At 37.6% G+C, this 26400-nt stretch overlaps 1 protein-coding gene across 2 annotated transcripts; it reads right to left on the bottom strand.

Moving 5' to 3' along the window:
* Positions 1–2: 2 nt before the first annotated feature.
* LOC128233427 (fibrillin-3-like) lies at positions 3–25606 on the bottom strand. 2 transcript variants are annotated; one of them, XM_052947096.1, is made up of 23 exons: positions 25357–25606; positions 17778–17891; positions 17181–17294; positions 16420–16533; positions 15720–15890; positions 15391–15519; positions 15043–15174; positions 13110–13238; positions 10733–11392; positions 8881–9753; positions 8612–8740; positions 8123–8284; positions 7590–7724; positions 7215–7352; positions 6872–7069; positions 5855–6030; positions 4945–5129; positions 4749–4819; positions 4409–4564; positions 3347–3377; positions 2917–2951; positions 2115–2205; positions 3–1278 (listed from the first exon to the last, which is right to left on the bottom strand). In XM_052947096.1, exons 1-23 carry the CDS (start codon positions 25457–25459, stop codon positions 894–896), a joined length of 4431 nt encoding a protein of 1476 aa, XP_052803056.1. In that variant the 5' UTR covers positions 25460–25606; the 3' UTR covers positions 3–893. The 2 variants fall into 2 exon arrangements, with proteins under 2 accessions (XP_052803056.1, XP_052803057.1); XM_052947097.1 differs by lacking the exon at positions 25357–25606 and adding an exon at positions 21002–21323.
* Positions 25607–26400: the final 794 nt, after the last annotated feature.

Genomic DNA, 26400 nt, shown 5'->3' with positions numbered 1-26400 from the left:
AACAATACGGCTTGGTAATAAATTATAGAATTGAAGCAAAAATTGCATTTTGCTTTCAGACATTCATGAAGCTAGCAGAACATTTGCCGAAACAACAAGAAGGCAAGATGTAAAAGTAACAAGGCAAGATGTACACGCCAGAAAGCAAGATGCAATTTTTGCTTCAATGCCCTTCCATAGAATAAATACGAGTACAAGCACATCATGAGGTTGTGAGAAGAAACATAATAACACTTCTGTACTATAAATGCATTTTAATGTTTCTAGTATCAACACATAACGAAGGTGAACACAATTTTTAAATACTTCAATATAATAGCTACACAATGAATTACAACTTATGAAACATAAGAGAACACCTTTGAACTCATTCGGAACTCCTCGGCCTTTTTGCATCGAAAACAAGTTTTAAATAAAAGTATTAATACATTGTAGTGCTGTAACGTGTATCTAAGTTTAAAATGATTGTCAGTATTAGTGGGTAAATAATTAAGATTCCTAAAAGTAAAGTGATCAAGTTTAACAGCTAAATTGATATTACTACGCGATCTACTTGCAGCGCAGTTATATGTAAAGCTTTCTGACATTGTAAACCATCCATATGCATCCGAGGTGGATGTAAAATGGCCAAGGAGTTCCGAATGTATGGAACTGAGATGTATATGAAATCACTGGACTCACCATGATACATTCTATTGAATTGGTCGGAAGGTTAACACTTTTCTCTTTCAGGCAAAAAGAACAGAAAATTAAAACAATACACAAATACACATATTATCTGCATTACCTGGACAATGTCAATACTACATATAACAAAAGCACATAGGTGAAAATATAAATACATAACTGGAATGTATGTTGACATTATCGTAGCTATATAAATACGAATATATTCATACATTCGCGTGAATCAATCTCGCATTATCTGCTTGCGATTCCGGCGCTACAAACACAATTCCATCATTGTCTTCGCTGACGTCATCATCAACACGCTCACCCTTCTCATCCGTTCTATCATTCGTATCACATTCAATTGGATCACCAATCTCTTCCGCATCTTCTATAGTGTCACCTCCAACATCCTCCTCCTCTTCCTGGCTCTTATCCGTTCCGCTACTCCCCTGCTGTGTTCCCATACTGACTTCACTTCCGGTTTGTCTTCCCTGCTTCCGACTATCCCGCTCCTCCTGTCGCTTTTTCTTAATCGTCTTCCGGCGCTCTTTCGCCTCCTTCCACCGCGCACGCCTCGCCGCCTTCTGGAGCTTGTAGTAGATATCGCTGTAAAGGGTGAACATTAATGAGTACAGATGTCAGTCATAATCAGTTCACACGTTTAATCATACACAATGAAATTAGGAGAAAATAAAAATACAAAACAGACCGTATGATTATTTTCAATGATAAGAAGTGATTAAATTATTTACATCTCTTTAAATTGTATTTTCATTTGGAAAGCTATAAAAAAACACTGTTCCAATATATATCGTCCATTTCAAACATATTGACGATCGAAGGGACTTTTTGTTTTTGAACCTATAATTGTTACTCGATGTATCGTATGCATCGTTAATAGGGTTTTATAAGTAGCGAAATAATATATAAAAACAATACCAAGTTTTTTGTTCATATTTTTAAACAAGTCTTTTCGGCTATTATATGTCATTTCACGTGCGGTTTCTGTTGAAATATAGATAAAAAGGGCAAACTGCAATAACTTAACAGATGTGTATTTTTAGCCATTTATTTTTTATTACATGTAACAATTTAATATCAACCGATACGGAAATGAGGCCACCAGGCGTACAAATATCATTCTTGTGAATGGCGTAATAAAATGACAAGCTTGTTTGTACACCTGGCTACAATTTCTCGAACACTATTTTAGGTAACAGCTAAATAACGTTACTTGATTACTGTGCTAATCATAAATCAATTTCCTATAAAAAGTTTTAGAACTCTTTAAATGGAGAATATTGAACACATGGACCGCATACAAAAATAGTGTGCATGACTTTATCATATAAGTGACAGCTTGATAACGTTATACAAGTGGCATAAAATAGGTCGAGAAATTGGGGTCGAATACCTGATATTAAAGTAAATACAGTAAATACCTTCTCTCTAGCTTTCTCTTTCTGGAGTAGATTTCATAGCCGATGAATATGAAGAGGAACAGCCCGTAACCAACAATAGCAAGGCTTATATCTGTGACGAATATACAGAGGAATTGTCCGTTAGTAGCAAGAATAGCATTTTGATTTTGTTCAATTACAATTAGGTCGTACAAACTCTGGCAATATCAAGATTTAAAGGAACTAGACACCAGGTGGTCCAAAACTCGGGAAATACAGTATTTTCTCAAAACAAGCCTAAGATTGTCCATGCGAACTAGTAGGAGGCCAATAATACAGCATTTTACATGATTATAAGAATAAACGCAACAATCATGTTGCTGTCTCGTCTGAGTTTCCCCGTTTAAAAATAGCGCAAAATGGTTTCCCAGTTTGAATCGTATCTGTTTATGTCTACAGATAAATATACCGACGCTATTTTTAAACTAACTGGGATTTACGTGGTAGACAACCCCAGAGTATCTCGAATTGGAAAAATGCGCAAAAACTCTGAAAAAAGCACGTGTCGTGAGCGATGTGATACATCAGTGAGTAAGATGCAATGCGTTGTACACAACCATATCAATTGCGTGCATTGTTTTGACAGTTTTCTTTTTTTCTTGCAATTGTATCATCTGGTGTCTAGTCCCTTTAAATACAGAATAGTACCGATTGCAAGAAAAAGTGAATGAATTAGTCGCCATATGAAGAAAGGCGAATCGTTTAAAAGCAGTTAAGACGCATCAATCATACTCTCCCTTACAGTCATAATTCATTTAATGAATCCTAGTATAACAAAACTTACATTCCCATCTGTTTTCACATTTTCCATTGGAGCAACTGAAATGAAAGTGACACTTTATTAAAATGTCGGGTAAAATTGTTAATTATTCTTAATAACATCTGTTTAAAGTTACGTAATTGATCAAACCATGAATTATTGTACCAGGTATGAGAGTGTTTACTTTGTTTTTAATAAAAAAACGTTCAGGAACTAACTTGCGTATAAATTACAACGCCATTCACATAACAGCACACTAGTTATTGAATGTTACCCTTGACAACAGGGTTCAACAGTTTATGGCACCCATCACCCTCGTGATTGAAATTAAGCATGCGCTCGCGCTGAGGCGCTCTGTATACGTCCAATAACTCGGGATGTGTGTGTACTAATTCAATTGATTTGCAAACATTTATTTAAATACTTTTGTTATATCAAATGAAGCCTGTCTTACCTTAGGCTGTCGGTGCTCACATCAGGGGGAACTGAAAAGAATAAAAAATTATGACATTTCTTTCTCCAATAGTTGCCTAATGTAAACAGATTTACTCCCTGTTGAATCTGAGAATACAATTTCTTAAATAAATCGTCCTTTACATATATCAATCCCTCTCCCGGCCAAATCAGCTAACTCCAAGATCCTTACTCTCCGTTCCCTCTCTGTTCCCTCTCCAAACCTTGCTTCTATTTATTTACCACTCAATCCCTTTCCCTTATCTAATATCCACACTCAGTTACAATCCATCTCTCTACCAACCCAATTCCCTAACTTAAACAGTCGTACTCAACCCATTTCACGTATCCAATAAAGTAAAGTAACTCTCCATCCCGCAAACGACTCTCTACGCTAACGCATATCCTTAACTCTTCACACCCCTCTCCAATATCCTTAACTCTCCACACACCTCTCCAATATCCTTAACTCTCCATGCCCCTCTCCAATATCCTTAACTCTCCACACACCTCTCCAATATCCTTAACTCTCCACACACCTCTCAGATATCCTTAACTCTCCACCCCCCCTTTCCTATATCCTTAACTCTCCATGCCCCTCTCCAATAGCCTTAACTCTCCACACCCTCTCTTATATCCTTAACTATCCACACCCCTCTCAGATATCCTTAACTCTCCACACACCTCTCCAATACCCTTAACTCTCCACACCCCTCTCCACTATCCTTAACTCTCCATGCCCCTCTCCAATATTCTTAACTCTCCACGCCCCTCTCAAAAATCCTTAACTCTCCACACCCTTCACCAAAATCCTTAACTCTCCATGCCCCTCTCCAAAATCCTTAACTCTCCACACCCCTCTCCAAAATCCTTAACTCTCCATACCCCTCTCCAATATCCTTAACTCTTCATGCCCCTCTCGAACCACTCCCATATCTCCTATACTCGTTTATACACCGCCGCCCGTGCCGGTGGGCGTTGTCTAGTTGCCAGTTTTCGTACCAGTGCCAAACATGCGCTAAATCTTTCACGTCCCGACATCCTTCCCGACTCAAGTACTCACTGATACACTGCCTCCCGGGCCTGTGGTCACTATCCGGTGACCAGTCTTCATACCCGTGCCTGCACGAGCACATGTAGGACACTCGCGTGTTCAGGCACCAAGCGATACTCGAGCAGTCGGCATACTCCCCGCCTCGCTCCGAACACTCGTCAAAGTCTGAAACGCGGAGGTAAACTTGACAACTAACGGGTGCCTTTGTACTTTAAACTTCATACATTGGCAAAAGATTCAAGCAATTTACCAGATTGGAAAAGGATTTTAAAATGGTTTCACAATATAAAAGCTAAGAGTGGTTTGATACATAATACATGATGAAATATTACTGTTGTCCGAGTGTTACCTCGCCACTCGATTTCATCCTCAAATGGCCAGTTGATTTTCAGGCGACTTCTACCAAGTTCCCCGTGGGACCTGCAAAGTGGCATAGAAACTGTTGAACGACAATATAACACGTAGGGAGTCGGCAGTCCCCATGATTTTGTATATGCAAACCTTTGATTTCAGTTATAATCTAAATATTTGAGAATTTGTTTCACCTTATGAGGCTGGCGATGATCTCCGCCTTGAGCGAGGTGTCGTTGATGATCCGGAAGTAGTCAGCGGCCAGATACACGAGGAGGCCTACGCGCATGCCTCCTGTTACTTCCGTGATGTTGAGCACATCACTGTTCATATACCGGAACCGGATGTGCGGGGACGTATCGTTAAACAAGTTTGCTAACTGAAATAATTGTTTTTAATTTGAGATATTTTTGGTGAAATACACACCTCGCATCTTATCAAGTAAGGTTTTTCCAGGATCTTAAACAAAGACACATTTAAAGGGATTCGCTCATGTTTTTGTAAAATACCCTTTTTGTATGCCGAAATAAATAAAGTATGGTAAATTATTAGTAGTGTTAAAACTAAGATACTAAAAGCTGGAACCCTTCAGCAATTGTTGATTTTTGCTTAAATATCGTTTAAGACCACAATTTTTATTGCGTTAACATGCTATAAGCGATTTGTTGTTGCGTGATTGGTTGATTGACATTTTCACGTGATGTTAACAAAGTTTTGTTAAAAAGTCAAAATATCCATAAAATTTGTATACGGCCTTGTGGCGTAGTGGTTAAGGTGTCTGTTTTCCAAATAAATCTTATTTTTAACGATGTGAGTTCGTGACCCCACTGAAACCTAATTACTTTTTTATACTATTTTTTTTTTCTGCAATTTCTATATTGTGGAGTAAAATAATCATAAACCAAGTGTTTTCAGATGCATTACCGGGAAAATAGTCTTGGTCCAAAAACATAAGCGGGTCCCTTCAAAATGGCTTATTTCCTCAATTTTATATTCATAGTAGTTTATTATCAAAAACTTATTATTTTGCGCTGCGTAATGGACTACTTCAATCAACATTTAGTATTAATAAACACTCGAACATATTGAAACCGGAACACTCACGCCGGCGACTGTGATTCTATCCCGGATGTAGATAAAGTATTTGGTATTTTCGTTATTGTACTGTTTGAGCACTTTGATTGGCTGATATATATAGCACTTCTTGTCATCCGGGTTCTCCTCTTTCTCACATCCCATCTCGTAGGAAATGTTCACATAGAAGAAGTAAGTCTGGATCTCTGTAACAAATAAAACCATATCTGAACAGCACTTTTCTGATTGGCTGAACTAATATAGAGCTATATGACACTGAGCACTCTGATTGAACAAAACCCTAAACAATCTCATGATTGGTTTGACATTTAAAACAACGATCGCACTCATTGGCTGATGTGTAACATCGAACACTCTGATTGGCTCATTGTGTATAGAAGTGACCACTCTGATTGGCTGTTTAACGACATTGAACATTTAGAGTGGTTGCTGTATATCATATAGTACATAAATATAATTATATAGTTGTCATGCAATCGCGCTCTGAAATGGACACTATTATTTCAATTACTAAATAAAACACATATGTATTCATTGTAAAGTAACAAGAAATTATGACTTTGTAACGTGCGAGGCCAAAGACGCAACAGACACCTTCAGAGTAAAGCATGCTCAACCCTGAAGGGGTCGACTGGCCTTACATACATAGACCCTCAACCTCAACACGGAGAACTGGTTATGCCAATTTGCATATTACCAAGTACCTCAAGGTTCTGACCCCTACAGCGGAACGTTACATTACTTTCCCCTCCGAGTCCCGAGTCTTGGCCTGGGAAACTAGTGGGTAAGGCAACTCCGATCTGGCAGTTGTTTTCATTTCACCGCTTCCATCTTTTGTAACAAATCCCTTCAGAGAAAAGCATACTCAACCCTGAAGGGGTTGACTGTTGTTATATAGAGTATATTCTCCGTCCACACGGAGAACTGGTTACGCCATTTTGCATATTACCAAGTACATCAACGTACTATGAACGCACTTCCGCCTACAGCGGAACTTTACAAATTAATGACCGAAGACATCCATACCCTCACATTGGAACTCCGTATTAGTGTATTTGTTGGCGAACCCCGGAACGCACATGCAGCGGTATTGGCGGCCGGGCTCATAGTGGCAGCGCCAGTGCTTCCGGCCCTCCTCGCTGTGGGAACACGGCCGCCCCGTCAAAGTGTCGCACTGAAGACCAAGCGCCTGAGATGGCAAAGAGGGCACGGTGATAAAGTCCCCTGAAACATAGAACAGCTGGATTGTTGTAAGGAGACAACGTTACGCATTAGATAATCATGTCAGAGAATAGTATTACGCCGTGTATAAGAAAACAAGGAAAGTTATACAATAGGAAACGATTTACATATTATAAAGTTTACTTACGCTCCAAGCATGTTTTGCCAAGCTTGCCCGGGTAGTACTTGTAGTAACACTGGCAGGTGCTGTTGCCATGGCAATATGAATGAGCGAGTTTTCCGCAGTGTCCGTCTTTACGGCAGAAATCGCCCACCGCACTTGGTACTAATGATATGGATGAAGAGTTTCACAAAAATTATATGCATGTTTTGTTGTTGTTTTCTTTTAAATAGTTTTATTATTGAAAATACCATTTGTCTTACATACCATATGTAACTGAGATTGTATTTCCGTTATCAAACTTACTTCGTGCTGAAAACGATTACAGGATCCTTGTCATGTCCCAATCGCGAAAATGGAGCTCTAGGAAAGTATATTTAAAAAAAAATCGTTAAAACTTACATGCAACGCATCCGTTGTAGGTGGCGTTGGGCAGGTACCCCTGTCTGCACGCGCACTGGTTCCCGTCACACTGAACGTTGGAGCCGAGATGACACCATGAGCGGTCCTCGCAGTAGTCCCCAACCACAGAGGGCGCTGTGAAATATGATTATATAATTTACTTATGACGTCATTTGGAAGTTAATGTCGAAAACAATGCTGAGCCAAGTTGACATCATGAGCCTACGTCCTAATTGCATTAGAAGCGGAGTGGACGTTGAAACGGATGTGTTACAAGATGTATTAGTTTGAATATGAGTTGTTACAAAAGAACCAATTATGACAACCAAAACAAAATGGTCCTAATTGATATATCATAAAGAAATAAATTATTTGGTAGCAAGTTAATCGCTGTCGGAGCGGAATCGGCAGAGGCCTTCCGTACATAAACATGAAGTGGTGTGCTAGTTCACTCATCATAGATAGTTCCGGTGTCGGAGCGGACCATGGGGTCTTCCGTGCACACACAGGAAGTGATGCGCGAGTACACTCACCGTAGCAAGTTCCGGTGTCGGAGCGGACCCAGAGTCCATCCGTACACACACAGGAAGTGATACGCGAGTACACGGCCCCGTATTTGTTCCCACAAATGCTTTGGTTGTCGAGACGATTGCATTGGTAGTCAAACGTGCACACGTCCAGGAGTTTCTTTGGTCCTAGGGGAAATGGGTTGAAAACGCGTAAAATACATAGGGGTTAGTACATAATTACTACAGAGAAGATATTTTTATGAGTGTCAAATAAATGAACAGTTACCGTTTTAAAAATAAATAATTAGCAATAATCTTTCTTTCAATGAAGGAAAATGAATGTATATTTCATTCAACGTCCTTAATACTGTATTCCATGACTAGTTTATGAATATTTACCAAAAAAAATACGTTCAGTAATGTAGTTATTGGTATATAAGGAAGCATTATGTGTACACCCGAATAATAAACATTCTGGTGCTCACATAAACGCTTCCATATGAACACACGTACTGTAGACGCACTGAGCAAGGTTCGGGTTGGGTTCGTATTCGGGATCACACCCACAGACGGTTTCGTTGAGGCAGCGGCTCCGGATGATGCCACAGTCCACGTCCTTAGTGCACGGGTCGCCGATAACTCCTGCACGAAGAATTGAGGATTTAAATATTGAGTAGGAAATAATCGAAGTGTGATGAACTACATTAATAACATGGTTTTTCATATTAATTTTGAGATAGCACATGTTCTCCTACTGGAGTATTTTAAACGTGTTTACTCACGCCTGTTACACTCGGTGCCGTTATTGACGGACATGTAACCGTTGTCGCAAACACACTCTCCGCGTAGACACTGGCTACGCGGCACTGCCAGCTTACAATCTAGCACCGTCTTGCAGTTCCGGTCGCCGATCCGGTAGCTCGTGCACGTCTGGTTGCCGCCCGTCGGGTAGTAACCAGAACTGCAGATACACTGGCGCAGATGACATAGGCTGTTGCTGACGGCCTTGATGCAGTCGTTGATTGTCACGCATGTCCGGTCGAAAATCCGCCGACGGACACAGAGCGTCTTGTTCTCATTAACTTGAAATCCGATATTACACAAACACTTCCCTGTCGCACAGCGACTGTCCTCAACAGCATTTGTGCATTCAACACCAAGCTGGCATTCGTCCCCAATAACATTTTGTAGACAAGCGGAACCATCTGCGCTTTGTTTGAACCCCGGTTTGCATGTGCATGTACGGTTTAAACAATGACTTCCGGTAACTGCATCTACACAGTCTGTATCGACAACACACGGGTCGCCTAACGAACGTATAACGCAAGCTGACTCGTTCGAGGACGAAATATACTGTTGAGTGTCCTCAGTTCTATTTATGTCGCCAAATGATAAGTTAAAGTGCACACGTGAATGAACTTCCTGAAAACCGGACATACATTCGCAGCGGCCATCCGAGCACTCCGTATTCTCCACAGCATCCGAGCAGTCCGTGTGCACAAGGCACGTGTCAAGGAGGGCACGCGGTATGCACGTACTGGCGTTTTGCACGGGCTTGAGACCCGAGATGCATGTGCAAGTCCCGTTGTCACAGAAACTAGCGTTCACCGCGTCCCGACAGTCACTGTCTTTAGCACAGTCGTCACCAACACGACCTGGAAAATAAAAAAAAACTGTATTTACATTGCCCTAGTATGTTCTATAGAGCAAACGGTGATATGACGTCATTGTTTATTTCAATGATGTTCTCTGATTGGACAACTCGTCGTTATTTGCCTAAAAGTACAAAATGAATGTACACATTTCAAATCTCGGCCATTCTGAAACAAACTTTTAATTCATTTCACAAAAACTAATGTATAGCATAAATCGATCTAGAAAGTTATAAATACATGCATTGGGATTAAAAATTATTTCGGAAGCATTCATGCGATCTTGAATGCAGTGGTCAGTCTGTCAATTTATACATAATGGAAATTGCAAGGGCATTCAAGATAGCATGGATTCCCCCGTTCTTAAATAAATAAGATTCTTTCTTTTTTTTACGAAAACATACTTATTACTCGTGCACAACAATTTCAACGATTATATTACCGTACTTCATATAAGAATTCTTTCTTATGAAGACATTTTCGTACATAACAATAACTATTTTTTCACAAGAATAATAAATAGTTCTTTATTTTGGAGTTTACGCTTTCAAGCGATATAGGCAGCTTAAAAACCACACGTTAATCATTGTATAATTTGGATGAGGATAATGAGTAATATAATAATCATAAGTTGTCTGATGATATTTTGCTACAAAGGCACGTCTATAATGTGAAGGCGGCACTTAAAACAATAGAAGAAACAGATTTTAATTAAGATGTCGTAAGCTGTACCATCTGGGTTAACGATCCGATATTAACAAAAAACAGTCTCACAGTGGGCTGAATTACGCTCAATTATCGTAGATTTATGACGCCTGAATGCAGCAAGTATAATGATTACTGCAGCGAGCGTGCCAGCAATAATTTCCCGTACAGATAGGAACGGTGATTTAAAACAAATTAACACAAATATGTACAGATTACTTACAGCACACCTCGGCTAATTTGATTATATACAGGTAAGACAACGCATATCACTCACGTAGGAAGCAGCGCGTGTCGTTCTCGGCTGCTTGGTAGCCTGAACGACAGACGCAGCTGCCGTTCAGACACTCGCTTTCCTCTACTGCGCTTGCGCAGTCAATGTCGACTGCGCAACTTCCGGTTCCAATTCTCCGCCGCTCGCAGTGAGAATCGCCACCTGTTATAAAGTATTCCAGCTCGCACCCGCAAACCCGATTTGAACAAAGGGAGTGTTTATTAAACGATGCGCAGTCTAAAAGTGTCTCACATGAGTCGCCAATACTTCGCGATCTGCACTGAGAGTGAACGTCATTTTCAATGTAGCCGGTCTTGCACACGCACGAACCGTTAAAACATAAACTTTCATTCACTGCACTGAAGCAATCAACATCACTTGTGCATGAGTCGTAAATCTGTCTCAATGTGCACGATGATGTATGATTTATTGCGTGAAATCCAGGTAAACAGGAACAGGATTGGTTTACACAGGCACCATTTGCAACACTTGCACATTCAAAATCATCGCCACACGGGTCTCCGAGTTCATTAAGAAGGCATTCAGTCATGTCTGGGCTTGATTTCCGTCCTTGGTCACATACACACCGCCCCTGGCTACACTGACTGTTGTCCACGACGGAGGTACAGTCTGTGTGGTTCACGCATGGGTCAAACAGCTTCCCTGAAATTGTGCAACAGAACTTGGAAACCACACAAAGAGCGGTGGAAAATATCAACAAAAAGGTTTCTGCATTTTACAGATTTTAAATGTGTTCGATAAACACTTTTATGCAACTTTAATCAACTGAGCATGACTCTCAAACACTAGTAATAATAAACACATTTTCATTTTGCTATGCTAAATTGCCTTCATAAATGTTGGCATTGCTTGGCCATGAAAAGGCTTTCAGGAAAGATATTTACTGTTGTATTCTGTTATGTGAAATGCTTTAACACGCGGGAACTATGTGCAAATGGTTCTGTTAATGGCTAACTCATCATATGTTTGTAACTAAAAACACATTCTAAAAACATAGAATGTACTAAATGAAGTGTGGAGTATTCATTATCTTGTACGAGGGTTCATCATTTAATGAATTGCAATACATGTACGTTTGTTTCCGCGTTTAGATTACAAAGCCTAAAGATGCACTCTTATCCACATATAAGCAGTACCACAATATATACAATTGTTTTAATTTATTAAACAGGATGAATAGATATCGAAAACAATGGTTCATATCAAGGATACCGGGTATATTAATTCGAAAGAAAGGCGGTCGTTGATCACCGTAAATCTGTTAGGACGCACCGGTCATTTAATAGTACCGGGTAATGCGTTTTCAGCTATTAAATATACACGGTTCAAATCTTGTTATCAGTAATTGAATTGAGTTTTTCCCTAAATGCATTATTTAGTAAGTATAGTTAAAGGGCTATCACTCAAAATTTAGTTTTGTTATATTGATTGCAAATAAGAGTATCACTTAAAACTTTAAAGCAATGGAAATAACATGTGACAAGTGGTCAGAAGTATATATACATTCCAATACAGCAGTACGAGAGAGGGAACGGCTATACCAGGGCTGTTCGTAAAGTTCATGGACAGGCTTTGTATTATTGAATATCAATATAGTCATATAATGTTGATCGAAGGTGTCAAAGAGTCACCTATCTAAGATCATTTCAATAACAGACTGTGTAGATATGACAATATCGTATTCTAGTAAACGTTGCTAAGGAAACTAATGGCATGGAGCACGGAGCATTTGGCAATGTTTTGGTTCATAAAGTGCCTTAAAGGGACAAGACACCAGATGATACAAGTGCAAGAAAAAAAAGAGAAATTTGTTAAAAACTTACATAAAATTTATATCGTTGTGTTCAACGCATTGAATCTTACTTAATGATGTATCACATCGCTAACGACATAATAATAAAAAAAATAAAAAAAATATGTATCTTTCGCAGTTTTTGCGTATGAACAACGATAAAATTATTATTATTTTTATTATTATTATTATTATTATTATTATCATTATTATTATTATTATTATTATTATTATTATTATTATAATATTTTTTTATCATTATTATTATTATTTTATTATTTTTTATTTTTTATTATTATTATTATTATTATTATTATTATTATTATTATTATTATCATTATTATTATTATTATTATTATTATTATTATTATTATTATATATTTCAGTTTTTGACCATTTCTTTTTATATTGCAATTGTGGCATCTGGTGTCTGTTCCCTTTCAGAATTTTATGAGATTGAGCAACGCAAGAGTTATTTCATAAAAACTGTTTCTAGCTTTTACATGAGGGGTTATAAAACCTTACCCGGACTATTGTTGTACTGGTGACGTTGTACATTACACTTACTGTTGACACAGTAGGTTTTATCCTTACTCTTCCGGTAGTCAGCTGCGCATGCGCACATCCCTACCTGGCAGCTCGTATTGGCTACTGACTCACACTCGGCATCCTCTTGGCAGGCCTCATCAAGTCCACCTGTGTGGCGAAAATGCGACATTTTATAGCGGTTATTGTAACCTCCCCTGTATGACATCAATATTACCAAAGCGCCAGATACGACCATATCTGCGACAGACTCTACACTGAACAATTCAACTCATGTTCAAGAGACAAATAATAAAATAAAAACTACAGTAGTCATTATCATTCCCTACTGGCAATATTATAATCATTTAGATTGTGTAAAAGCTAAATGTTTACGAATTTAAATATTTTTTTCTTAACCATAACCTTCCATAAACATGAGCGGTGTCAAGATTTACCATTGGTATTGACAGCGCGCGTAGTCACAACCACTTACGTAGGGCAGAGGCATTGCCCTACCACCCTCCAGAAAGGACGAGAGTATTCCTGATAAATAATTTACCATTGGTATTGACAGCGCGCGTAGTCACAACCACTTACGTAGGGCAGAGGCATTGCCCTACCACCCTCCAGAAAGGACGAGAGTATTCCTGATAAATAATTTACCATTGGTATTGACAGCGCGCGTAGTCACAACCACTTACGTAGGGCAGAGGCATTGCCCTACCACCCTCCAGAAAGGACGAGAGTATTCCTGATAAATAATTTACCATTGGTATTGACAGCGCGCGTAGTCACAACCACTTACGTAGGGCAGAGGCATTGCCCTACCACCCTCCAGAAAGGACGAGAGTATTCCTGATAAATAATTTACCATTGGTATTGACAGCGCGCGTAGTCACAACCACTTACGTAGGGCAGAGGCATTGCCCTACCACCCTCCAGAAAGGACGAGAGTATTCCTGATAAATAATTTACCATTGGTATTGACAGCGCGCGTAGTCACAACCACTTACGTAGGGCAGAGGCATTGCCCTACCACCCTCCAGAAAGGACGAGAGTATTCCTGATAAATAATTTACCATTGGTATTGACAGCGCGCGTAGACACAACCACTTACGTAGGGCAGAGGCATTGCCCTACCACCCTCCAGAAAGGACGAGAGTATTCCTGATAAATAATTTGCTTTTCCCAGCTCAGCCTTGTACCCCGACTGAGCAGTTTTGCTCCACTATAGAAATTGAAGCTTTTTTCAACATTGAGCGTTGGTTCGATTAAAAAACAACAACAAATTCATACTTAAAAATTTTTCGTATGAACAAAGCCAAATAATGCGATGGTACATTGACCGAGCAAACAAAATCAAAAACGTAGGTACAGTAGGTCTTTGTACATTTTGAATTGACTGAATGCAAAGTATGCGCTCTGCCAATTTTTTATCTTGTTGAACAGCGTTTTAGACGTGACAGTCTAATTGGCTGACACTGATTGGAGACAGTTACAATAATCAGACATGGCGTGAATACCTGAGAACGTAACTGTTTCATTCAGGGATTCTTACAAGGTGTAAGTGTTTTTATGATCTATGTTCATACCCCTGTTGATGTTTTCAATTGCAATTCTATCTTAAAACAAGACCAGGTTTCCATTGAAGTTGAATGATATTTATTTCATATTCCGACAGTGATGTATGTCCATACTTATGTCACAGTGTGAAGCGTAACAAAAATGTGTATACGTTCGTTTATTTAATCTCTTAATGAAGACGTGTGAGGTCATAAATGATTACCACGATAAATTATTTTTATCCTGTTAAATCAAGTTTAAATAAGAAACTTGGCTGGATGAATCAAGATACAAGATACAAGATACAAGATACCTTAGCTTGTTTCGTTGAAGATTCTTAAAAAATGGGGTCCGTTCTATACGAGCTAGTCGAACCTACTTGCTGTCAATTCGTATGGAAGTTACTTACGTGGTATGCATGTGCTACTTGATACATCGTGTCGGTTGGGTGTGTCACACGCGCACGTGCCATTCTCACAGACGCTGGAAGAAGTGAACCGCGTGCATTCTTCCGTCGCCTGGCAACCGTCGCCCAGGGTAACTAAATTTATATTTCAGATTTGGAGGACCTTTTTAAATCTTTAAAATATCAGTTGACTAATTTAAAATCTATAACCAATGTACACGCTACAAAAATTAAATTTAGCAATTGTACATAACATTGACAAAAAAATATCTTATAACATATACAGTAATTGTCTTAGTAATAATTGAAAAAAAAACACACTAACAACGAAACAATTTAAAATGCCCTTACTCTGTCTGCACGTGGAATTGTTCGTCCTGAGGTATCCCGTATCACATGTGCATACACCCTGGCGGCACACGGCGGCCCCGGATACCTCGCCACAGGAACTGTCCTGCACGCACGGGTCACCTAGTATCCCTGTAGTCAAATTACCGCCTTTGTTAGCCTCTTTTATCGATGATTTGAATGGGGGGAGATTGAAAGGATGCTCTCTTAAAATGTAAGTTGTTCCATTCGCTACGCAAAATTAACAGATTCAGTGTTTCTTGTATACATATGTTACGATATACACGAGAACTGAAAGGCTATAATAAAACATACATTCATTTAATACTTACTTGGAACACATATCTTGTTCACTTTTCCCTTTCCTTTCGCTTTGGTCACCATATTGAACGCCACGTGACACGAGCACGTGCCATTCATACAGACGGAGTGCGGCGTGAACACATCACACGTGCAGTTCCCATCGCAGTCGTTACCCGAGCACCGGTCACCTAGCCGCTTCACTGTGAAAACAAAACACAATATTTATTAATGTTTTGTACCAGCAGACAACGGAACTTGAAAAAAAGTGATTGATATATGATGACTACAATTTGCTCCGATGATGGTCCGTGGGAAACACGGAGACTTGAATGTATGATGTTTGCCTGTGGCCTCAGCTGGGTAAAATCAGTCTTGATCCTGAAAACACTATAAATCTTTTAATCATGATAATAGAATGTTGAAATATCGTCGACAAATCATGATTAATAGTTGTATTGCGTCCCATGACGTGATAAGCAGCCCATAAAATGTTGTATTTTTTTCATTTTCAGGATCAAGTTTACCCAGCTGAGGTCACAGGCAACTATTAAAAGTAAGCCAGGGGCAGCTGTTGGGATCTGCATCATACATTCAAGTCTATGTGGTGAGAAAGCATTCAAATAAGCACAATCTTTACAGAGGTCTATTGAACAGTTTTTCATGATTAATTAATACAAATGGTCTCTTTACTGTTGTTGTTTACTAATTTTAACATATAATGAGATTTACGTTCGTCTTCAGCACCGGGGCAGTCGGTTTCATCATCAATGAGTTGTGACGTGTTGATACAGACGCGGGGAGAACCAAGGCACGTGAATTGAGGGATAGGACAGGGTAATTCCACTGGAAGATGAACGACACGTTACATATTATAACTTAATAGCCCAAAATGTAACATCTATAAGTAAACTGCAGTTTTAAAACATACCACATGCCGTTGGTGCTTAGTTGTGTTTCGGGACATAATGGATATACACACTACGCTTCCATATATCTACTGATCATTTATATACACACTACGCTTCCATATATCTACTGATCATTTATATACACACTACGCTTCCATATATCTACTGATCATTTATATACACACTACGCTTCCATATATCTACTGATCATTTATATACACACTACGCTTCCATATATCTACTGATCATTTATATACACAATACGCTTCCATATATCTACTGATCATTTATATACACACTACGCTTCCATATATCTACTGATCATTTATATACACACTACGCTTTCATATATCTACTGATCATATATATACACAATACGCTTCCATATAACTAATGCTCACTTATTTAAATTGCATACAACATTAGCTATTTTTTGGCAAAACATTTGGTTGAATGGTTGGAAATAGTAACTTATGTGTCATACATTGAAAGATAGCTATATATCCTAGATTTGTGTAAAGTAAAACACATTTAAAACATTGTTAAAGAAACAAACAAAAACACAATTTAAACAATGTTGACCTTCATCTGAATTATCTCCGCAGTCGTTCGTCCCGTCAAAGAACCGCTTCCGGTCCAGGCACTTCCCGTTAGCGCAGTGGAGTTTCCGCGGAGGACACATATCACTGAACGCAACTTAAAAATAAAATTGAAAAAATAAAAAAAAATAAAAAAATAAAGTTGAAATATATGGAAAAACGATGGATGCGTGGATGTCGTTTAAATTTAAAAGTTCTTGTTGTTTTTATATACTTGGAGACTTGTGTTGTGCAATTATATCTATTACACGTGCAGGTTCACAGAACTAATTCACAATTATACAGAACGTATTACACGAATTACCCGACAAATTATGAATAACAACATACAGAAGAACAGTGGCACAAACCTATCACACAAGAGAAACATTAAACAAACAATCACAGAGCCAGTTATAAAGTTGGCACATGACACGTGATTAATACCAATAATTATTAGAGGTCAGGCATTTTCTATTGTAGAAAATGCACATTTGGTATGTGTTAATCAAATATTGGTGATCTACTGAACAATTTGGTTATTTACTTTATACTATTCAGATTGAAGTGACTCTGATAGGCAACTTCATTGCTATCCTACCTTCGTCAAATTTGCCGTCTGGACAGTCGGGTCGACCGTCAAATGCACGAGACATGTCAACGCAGCTTCCGTCGACACACCGGATCTGGTTCAGCCCACACAGGCTGATACAACCTATCAATAAAAAAAAAAAAATCAATCATTCAATCATTCAATCAATCAGCATATTAACAAAACAAAAATGAATGAATGAATAAATAAATGAATGAATAAATAAATGAATGAATGAACAAACCAATCAATCAATCAATCAATCAATCAATCAATCAGCTAATTAAAAGAATATGAATGAATGAATCAATCAATGAATGAAACAACCAATGAATCGTTCAGTCAGTCTGTCTTTGTATTCAATCGGAACATTTATTTCCTCCATGAACGAAGATTTATAGAGGATAACTGTTTACCTCAGAGTACTTTCGTAATATATTTCGACGAGCGAGCACCACAATTTATAGGTCACGTGTTGATGTTTCACGAGGTAGATTCAGTATTGTAAAACAAGGCCTCCAGTCCAAAATACAAGTGGCATAACATAGTTAATGTCATGTAAAATAAAGGTTATGTTTGCAAATAGATAAATCACATTAATATCATGCAGCACAATTACATAATTATTGTTGTTGTTGTTGTTGTTGTTGTTTACAAAAACAATAGTCACTTAGTATAGAAAAATATTGAATGACACAAAATTATATTTATTCAGATAGATTTCCTCTTCATAAACGCCTTAACAGTAAGCTTTGAAATGGTAAAAATGTCTTGTTATTTTATGCTGACATCATTGATAGAAGAATTGTTGACACAAAATATTATCTGCACACATAGTTCATTCAAATAGTCGGATCATTAATTGTAATACAATGGACAAATCAAAAGAAAGTGGACCTCATATTTTAAAATATTCATATTTTGCTTTGAACAAAACGGACAAAATTTAACATGCACCCGTTCAATAGCTTCACAATGCCTATATCTCCATGTTTCGGAAATGTTACAAGGCATCAACATGACTGAGATATTGATTCTTACTAATTTTGACTTTTACATATGTATTCATAGAACGTCACAATATCAATCGGTTCGGACAAATATGTTCACTGTTCGTAGGGTCGGCTAGGCCCGCCATTTCGAAACCCCATCATTTTTTTTTTCAATTTGCCAATGTACTGATACCACTGGTTCCACACAACCGCATAATAGAGTTAATTTGTTTGTGTAAGTTCGTCTTGTTAAAGGCGACACTGACCATATCGTAGGCGAGAAAAGGCTGCATACATATCATCAATCGCAATGTTGATTTGAATACCTGGGGCACTCGTGTTTTTTAAAAAGTGGACTTAATCATTGACGAATATAGAAAAACAATCATCGGAGAGCTAGTACAGCCCTGCTTCGTTTCCATTAAACAAGTAAAGAAACGAAAGTGTCCATATCGGACACATGATTATAAGTTGATAAACAATTAAACATGCTTTTTAATATTGTCAAAAACGATGGTCACTGAAACCTTTTCTCACTTGAGAGTCCAATAGCGTCTGGTGTGAATGTGTTAAAACAAAATAATGCGATGTAAAACACGTAAAGTCTTCCCATTCTGTGGCAGAGATATCGTTGGCAGTTTGTATGTGATCGACAATAGAAATATAGCTATTAAAATGTTATGTTAACATTTAATTTGTTGTATAACTTTTTACAATACATGTATTGAGTGTGTTTTAACGTGAAAAAGCAGGGATAAGCATCAGTTACACAACCAATCCATGTTACACACGTGCAGGACGTGTACGAGTAGTTTCCGTCCACAAACAGTCTTGGGATGTGACAGGATTTGATCAGTCGGGGCAAAGCTTAATGCAGCCAAATACAGATCGATCTAAGAATAAATGGATAATGTCTGTGAACCTAATGCAGCTCATGAAACTCATTGTATAAAACATTCAACCATGCTGTACGTGACTAGGTGTAAACGCGATGAAAACATCAAATGCCCTCAGATAACAAAGTGAATGAACAGATAGAGCAATCATTAAGTACAATTTATTACTGCAATGAGAACTTTAATTGGCTTGGCCAATCCCCAAGTAAGGTACATAAAACAGCCATTAAAGTTACCCCGACTTATTCTAATTCATACCTGAGTAAAGTGCCGGCACCTAAAAACAGGACTAAATTATATAACTAACTAGTCTACCGTAAGGTAAATTACTTTAAATTAGTTTTACAGATGCTCTTGAGTCCTGTTCCTGACTGAAATGTTTTGACATTGTTGGCATTCAACATGAGGTATTTTCAGTTTAAAGCACGCATTTCTTAGCTGAGTGATCCCTGCTGTTTAGTGATTTGAAGTTTAGAAGAAGATCTTGATTTTAGTGTGTGCTTTTTTTCTTCTTCAAATTTACGACCGCTATGAATTCAGAATCTTCCCAAATAACTTCGACTGCTTACCCGGTTTCTAATTAAAATAAAATATTTGGAAAATAGTTATACTGTTTATAACCTGTTATCGTAAGAATTCAATATATACAATAATGATATAACTTGTTTCATTGAAATGTTTCCATTCTAAATAATTGCTTGATTGATGATGTTCATGTCTATTGTATTAATAATGTCTGCATATATGCTATACTGGGTACATAAGTACCTGAATGCATTGTTGGAATAAATGATAAAATTTCTTACGGTTTTGAAAATGATTGGGTAACTTGGATAATTATAATGTATAGCTAAACTATTTTGTGTTTGAACTGGAGTTTGAGAAATTATCGATCATAAATCGGAGAAGGGTATTGGTCATATTCCCTACCCGCATCTGAAAATCTCAACATATTTGAACGGTTTCGAAAAAATACATCTGAAGGATGTCCAGTCTTCACCAATAGTAATAACAATGGTTCAGTCTTTAACTCCGTTTTGCCTGCCATTATCTGACATGGTGAATTCACCATAGGGTAATCGTGTACTATGATTGAGCCCTTGATGGATGCTGCAATAAAACAGCTCAATCTTCAGATAAATTAGACATGTAGTATGTGTTTTATGTGTTTTAAGCTAAAGTAAACATGTAAGTTATGTAATGGCTTAGTTTTATCTCCCATGATCTGACATGGTGGGTTCATGAAAGAGTACTCTTGTACCGAGGTTAAGCCCTAGAAGCATGCCGCAAAAAACTTAATTTTCGGATAAATAAGACTAGTTTGTTAAGTAATAAATGTACCTACCTGGAACACTTATAAGAAGACAAAGACATATCCCCTGAAGTCTCATAGCCCCGTAAAAATACCGTGCAAATTTAATGAATAAAACCTGAGTTCATTGCCTCTTTCGATTCTTATTTCATTACATTCTATTCATCGAGTGCCTCACTTTCATAAATCCAAATAGTTTCCTTTATTTTAGTCTTAAATGTATCAATAATATTCCGTTTTGTTGAATAAACTAATATAATTCTCTCAATCTCACTCCCTCGCTTTCCGAGCGAACGTTTTTTTGCGCTGGAAACAACCATGCTATGATAAAGCCGTGCACTGGAACAATATTTATTCTATACATTCTAACTGATAAGCCGTTCGGCAGAGAAAGAAGATTTGTAGTCTTTGTTCTATGATTGGAGTAGTAGAGAACATATTATTCTTTTTTGTAAGATATCACTCTAGAAGAATTCTTTTTTGTTGTTGATGTTTTATAGTTATGGTTAAAATAAGTAAAAAACCCATCGCAGACAGGTCTCATAAACACAATTAACAATTTAACGATGCCAGTACGAGGAAATACCATACTGTCTCTAGTGTTTGCTCACTGGCAACAAATTCAACGTTGTTCGATCTATGCCTCAAAACACGTCAGAGGATAGTTCCTTTTTGGGCGAATCTAAATCTTTAGTACGATATGTCGACATTGTATGTATACCAGTGTCCTAAATCAATCGTTGCAATGACTTTGTAAGAAGTGGAATGGTATGTGTTAAAATGTGGGGCACAAAAACTCCACATCAAAGGCTGGGTTGTGAGAGGGGGGTTGGCGGGGAGGGGGTCATAAACCGTTCGGAGTAGGCTAAAGAAGGAATGCCCAGTCTAGTTTATGCATAGTCAGGGAAATTTTAACCGCATAAATCGTTTTCCTTCTGGACGTCTGAACATGAACAATTCTTACAGTTATTGGGCTATGATAATGTGTATGCTGTTTTACGTAGCATTGGCCTAACCTCTGACAACACTTTATCAAGTATTCCTCATTTGCGATACCGTTGCTAAGCTTGATTTTCACGTAATTTCCCAATCATCGTATGGAAAATGATTCGGTATAGCGATTTGATCAAATTATGCTAAAGTTATGTTGTTTTAAAACTTTACTCAACGGGAGCTCTTCTGATCTATCAGGTAATGTATACTGATATTTGTTACATACCCTTGGCCTTGCAATTATTCTGCTAAGACAAAATAAAAGTACATACTTGAACATTTTATTTTGTAATCACAAACAAACAAATTAACCTATGTACATTTGCCTTTCCTCCGCGAATGATTAGACTAATCAGATCTCATTTTTTTCTGAGACTATTTAGAAATGTCTAAACAAGTGCCTCACTCTATTAGATAGAACAGCCGCACCAAATTTCAACCAAATGACGTCATAGCGGAAACGAAATTAAATGACGTAATTGTATTTTCTTTCCGGTATTGTGTTGTTGCTCCATGTTTCTTCTTTGTTTGTTTTTTGTGTTTTTGTGTTCTGTGCCTTTGGCGTTTACCCTGTGTCATTAAACGGGGTTTATGTTTAAACCTTTGGCAACTGAGCTTGTTGCTGTAGTTTTTCACATAAATATTGTAGGCGTCTATGTTACCATTTCTACAATGAAGCGGGTAAAATATGAAATATCCACCGGAAAGCATGAAATAAACACCCAACTTGAACATAACATGCGAGTCGGAACACGAATAGAAAGTTACAAGAACAATATATGTTATGGATGATTAATACTCCTTTTACGATGTTCAACTGTTGTTGTTGTTTTAATAACAGGCAATTGGAAAAACTAGACTTTTTATTTTAAGTATAAGTATGATTAACAATGCACTTATTGGGATAATAATGACAAAATAATAATTTCCTCTTTTTATTTTGTTTGTCTTTAAGCCAATTCGACATATGAATTAATGCAAATAAATTTAACTTCCCTGAATCGACTCTTACCATATGTTTTGCACATGTGTACGCATCACATTTCACGCAAATTTCTTATTACACATCAAAGTCATCAAACCGTTTTTTGTGCCCACAGATTAGCTCAAAATCGTCAATCGTAAACGCTTAACGTTCAAATAAGAAAACAACGTTTCAATGTGGATTGCTTGCGTTTTCAAAACTGTGCATTGCCTAGACCGCGAAATCGCAAACTTACGGCTTGGTTGTATACGGCAGTTCTTTTTTAATTAATTGTACTGCGTTGCTGTTTGTACGTTGTGCTAAACTCTCACTTGTTGGTTATTCTTTTGTGATATAGAACAACAATGCTGAGAATACGCATGCTTGATACATCCCACAAAAAGTATCAACATTGTAAATGACCAGGAGAATCACTGCAGCTGCACTTGTACAGACATGACCAATGCAGCGTCACACTATATACCCAGACCCGAAGTAGTGAATACACAGTGCTAACAGCGCTTTGATTGTATTTGTCAATGTACTGTGGCATATCACTGGCTTCACGCAACCGCTCAATAGAGTTAATTTGTATCTGTAAGTCCGTCTCGGCATCGGCGACAATGGCAACATCGCCGGAGAAAAGGGGCGCATTCATAGCATTAATCGCACTGTAAATTTGAACATCTGGGGCTCTCCTGGATTTCTAAAAACAGCTTCATTCATATTGAAAAAGTAAAGAGAACGAGAGTGTCCATATCCCGACATAAACACGTGATTATAAGTTGGTATACATAGTCTTGAATATTGTCAAAAACTATGGTCACTGAAACCTTTTCTCACTTGAGAGTTCAAACGTTAGGTCTACCTATAAAGAACCTTGTATGGCAGTTTGCATATTATCGACAAAAGAAAGATAGCTTCTGATATGTTATGTTAACATTTAATTTGTTGTATAACTTTTTACAATACATATATTGAGTGCGTTGTATCATGAATAAGCAGGTATATGCATCAGAAATACTACCAATCAATGTTACACACGTGCAGGACGTGTACATGTAGATTCCGTCAACATACGTCGGGGCAAAAACAGATCGATCTAAGAATGAATGGGCAGTGTCAGTGAACCTTTCTAGATCATGAAACTCATTGTATAAACCAATCAACAACGCTGATCGTAACTAGATGTTTGCGGGATGAAAACATCAAATGCCCTCAAATAACAAAGTGAATGAACAGATAGAGCAAACATTAATTGCAATTAATTACTGCAAGGGAAATTCAATTGGCCAATCCCCAAGAAAGGTACATAAAGCAGCTATTCAAGTTACCCCGACTTATTCTGTTTCATACCTGAGTAAAGTGTCGGCACCTAAAAACAGGACTAAATTATATAACTAACTAGACTACCGAAAGGTAAATTACTTTAAATTAGTTTTACAGATGCTCTTGAGTCCTGTTTCTGACTGAAATGTTTTGACATTGTTGGCATTCAACACGAGGTATTTTCAGTTTAAAGCAAGCATTTCTTAGCTGAGTGATCCCTGCTGTTTAGTGATTTGAAGTTCAGAAGAAGATCTTGATTTTAGTGTGTGTTTTCCCAAATTTACGACAGCGTTTAAATCAGAATCTGCCAAAATAACTTCGACTGCTTACCTGCATGGTTTCAATTCAAAGTAAAATGCTTGGATAAAATAGTTATACTGTTATAACCTGTTATCATTAGAATTCAATATACAAACGAACGCTTATTATATGTTTAACTAAAATGTTTCCATTCTAAACATGGTGCTCATGTCTTTGTATTAATTATGTTTGTATATATTATATAGGTGCATAAGAACCTTAACTCAGGGATGACTAAATGATTTCTTACGTTTTTAAAAATAATTGGGTAACTTGTATAATTATAATGTATAGCAAAGATATGTTGTGTTTGAACTAGAGTTTGAGAAATTATCGATCGAAAATCGGAGAAGGGTATTGGTCATATTCCCTACCCGCATCTGAAAATCTCAACATATCTGCACGGTTTCGAAAAAATACATCTGAAGGATGTCCAGTCTTCACCAATAGTAATAACACTGGTTCAGTCTTTAACTCCGTTCTGTCTGCCATTATCTGACATAACATGGTGAATTCATGATAGGGTAATCGCGTGTACTATGATTGATCCCTTGATGGATGCCGCAGTAAAACAGCTCAATCTTCAGATAAATTAGACATGTATAGCATGTGTAATATGTGTTTTAAGCTAAAGTAAACATGTAAGTTATGTAATGGCTTAGTTTTATCTCCCATGATCTGACATGGTGGGTTCATGAAAGAGTACTCTTGTACCACGGTTAAGCCCTAGAAGCATGCCGCAATAAAACAACTCAATTTTCAGATAAATAAGACTTGTTTGTTAAGCAATAAATGCACCTACCTGGAACACTTATAAGAAGACAAAGAAATATCCCCTGAAGTCTCATAGCCCCGTAAAAATACCGTGCAAATCTGCATAATAAATGAATAAAATCTGCGTTCATTGCCTAATTCGATTCTTATTTCACTACGTTCTATTCATCGAGTGCCTCACTTTCATAAATCCAAATAGTTTCCTTTAATTTAGTTTAAAATATATCTATAATATTCCGTTTTGTTGAATAAACTAATATTATTCTCTCAATCTCACTCCCTCGCTTTCCGATCGAACGGTGTTTTGCGATTAAAACAACCATGCTATGATTAAGCCGTGCACTGGAACAATATTTATTCTATACATTCTAACAGATAAACCATTAGGCAGAGAAAGAAGATTCGTTGTCTTTGTTCTTTGATCGGAGTAGGTGTGCTAGAGAGCCTATTAATCTTCTGTGTAAGATATCACTGTAGGAGAATACGTGTTCAGTTTTTGATGTTTTATTATTATGATAAAAAGTAGTGACAAACACCATGTTAATAATATACTGCAGACATTTCCCGTAAACACAAGTAACAAAATTACGATACCAGCACGAGGCAATACCATACTGTATCTAGTGATCGCTCACTTGCAACAAATCCAAAGATCAAATCAATCACATATGTACATATGAGCCAGTCTTCTTTCTCTGGCAAGCTTTGGTTACTTTCATTATACCTCAAAACACGTCCGAGTGCCTTTTTAGAAGCAACAATATATCTTTGTATATAGTACGACCTGTATACTTTGCTTGTAAAGTAGTTTCCTAATCCAAACATCACAGTGTCTTTATGAGGAGTGTATGGCAAATAAACATGTGAAGCACACATACTCCAAAGGCTAGCTGCAGACGGAGGATGTGGTGGGGTAGAGGCTCATAAACCATGCGAGAAAGCTAAAGAGGTGTTGTTAAGTCTTGTGGACAATTCAGTTAGCCAACGGTATTTTGTGCCTTCGTGATGTATGAAATTCAGTTAGGTTCGTCCGAATGTACGATGTTTTACGTAACCTTGACCTGACCTACAA

This window comes from Mya arenaria, chromosome 5 (assembly GCF_026914265.1).
Source record: "Mya arenaria isolate MELC-2E11 chromosome 5, ASM2691426v1".
NCBI lineage: Eukaryota > Metazoa > Mollusca > Bivalvia > Myida > Myidae > Mya > Mya arenaria.
This window is presented reverse-complemented; position numbering and strand designations above follow the sequence as displayed.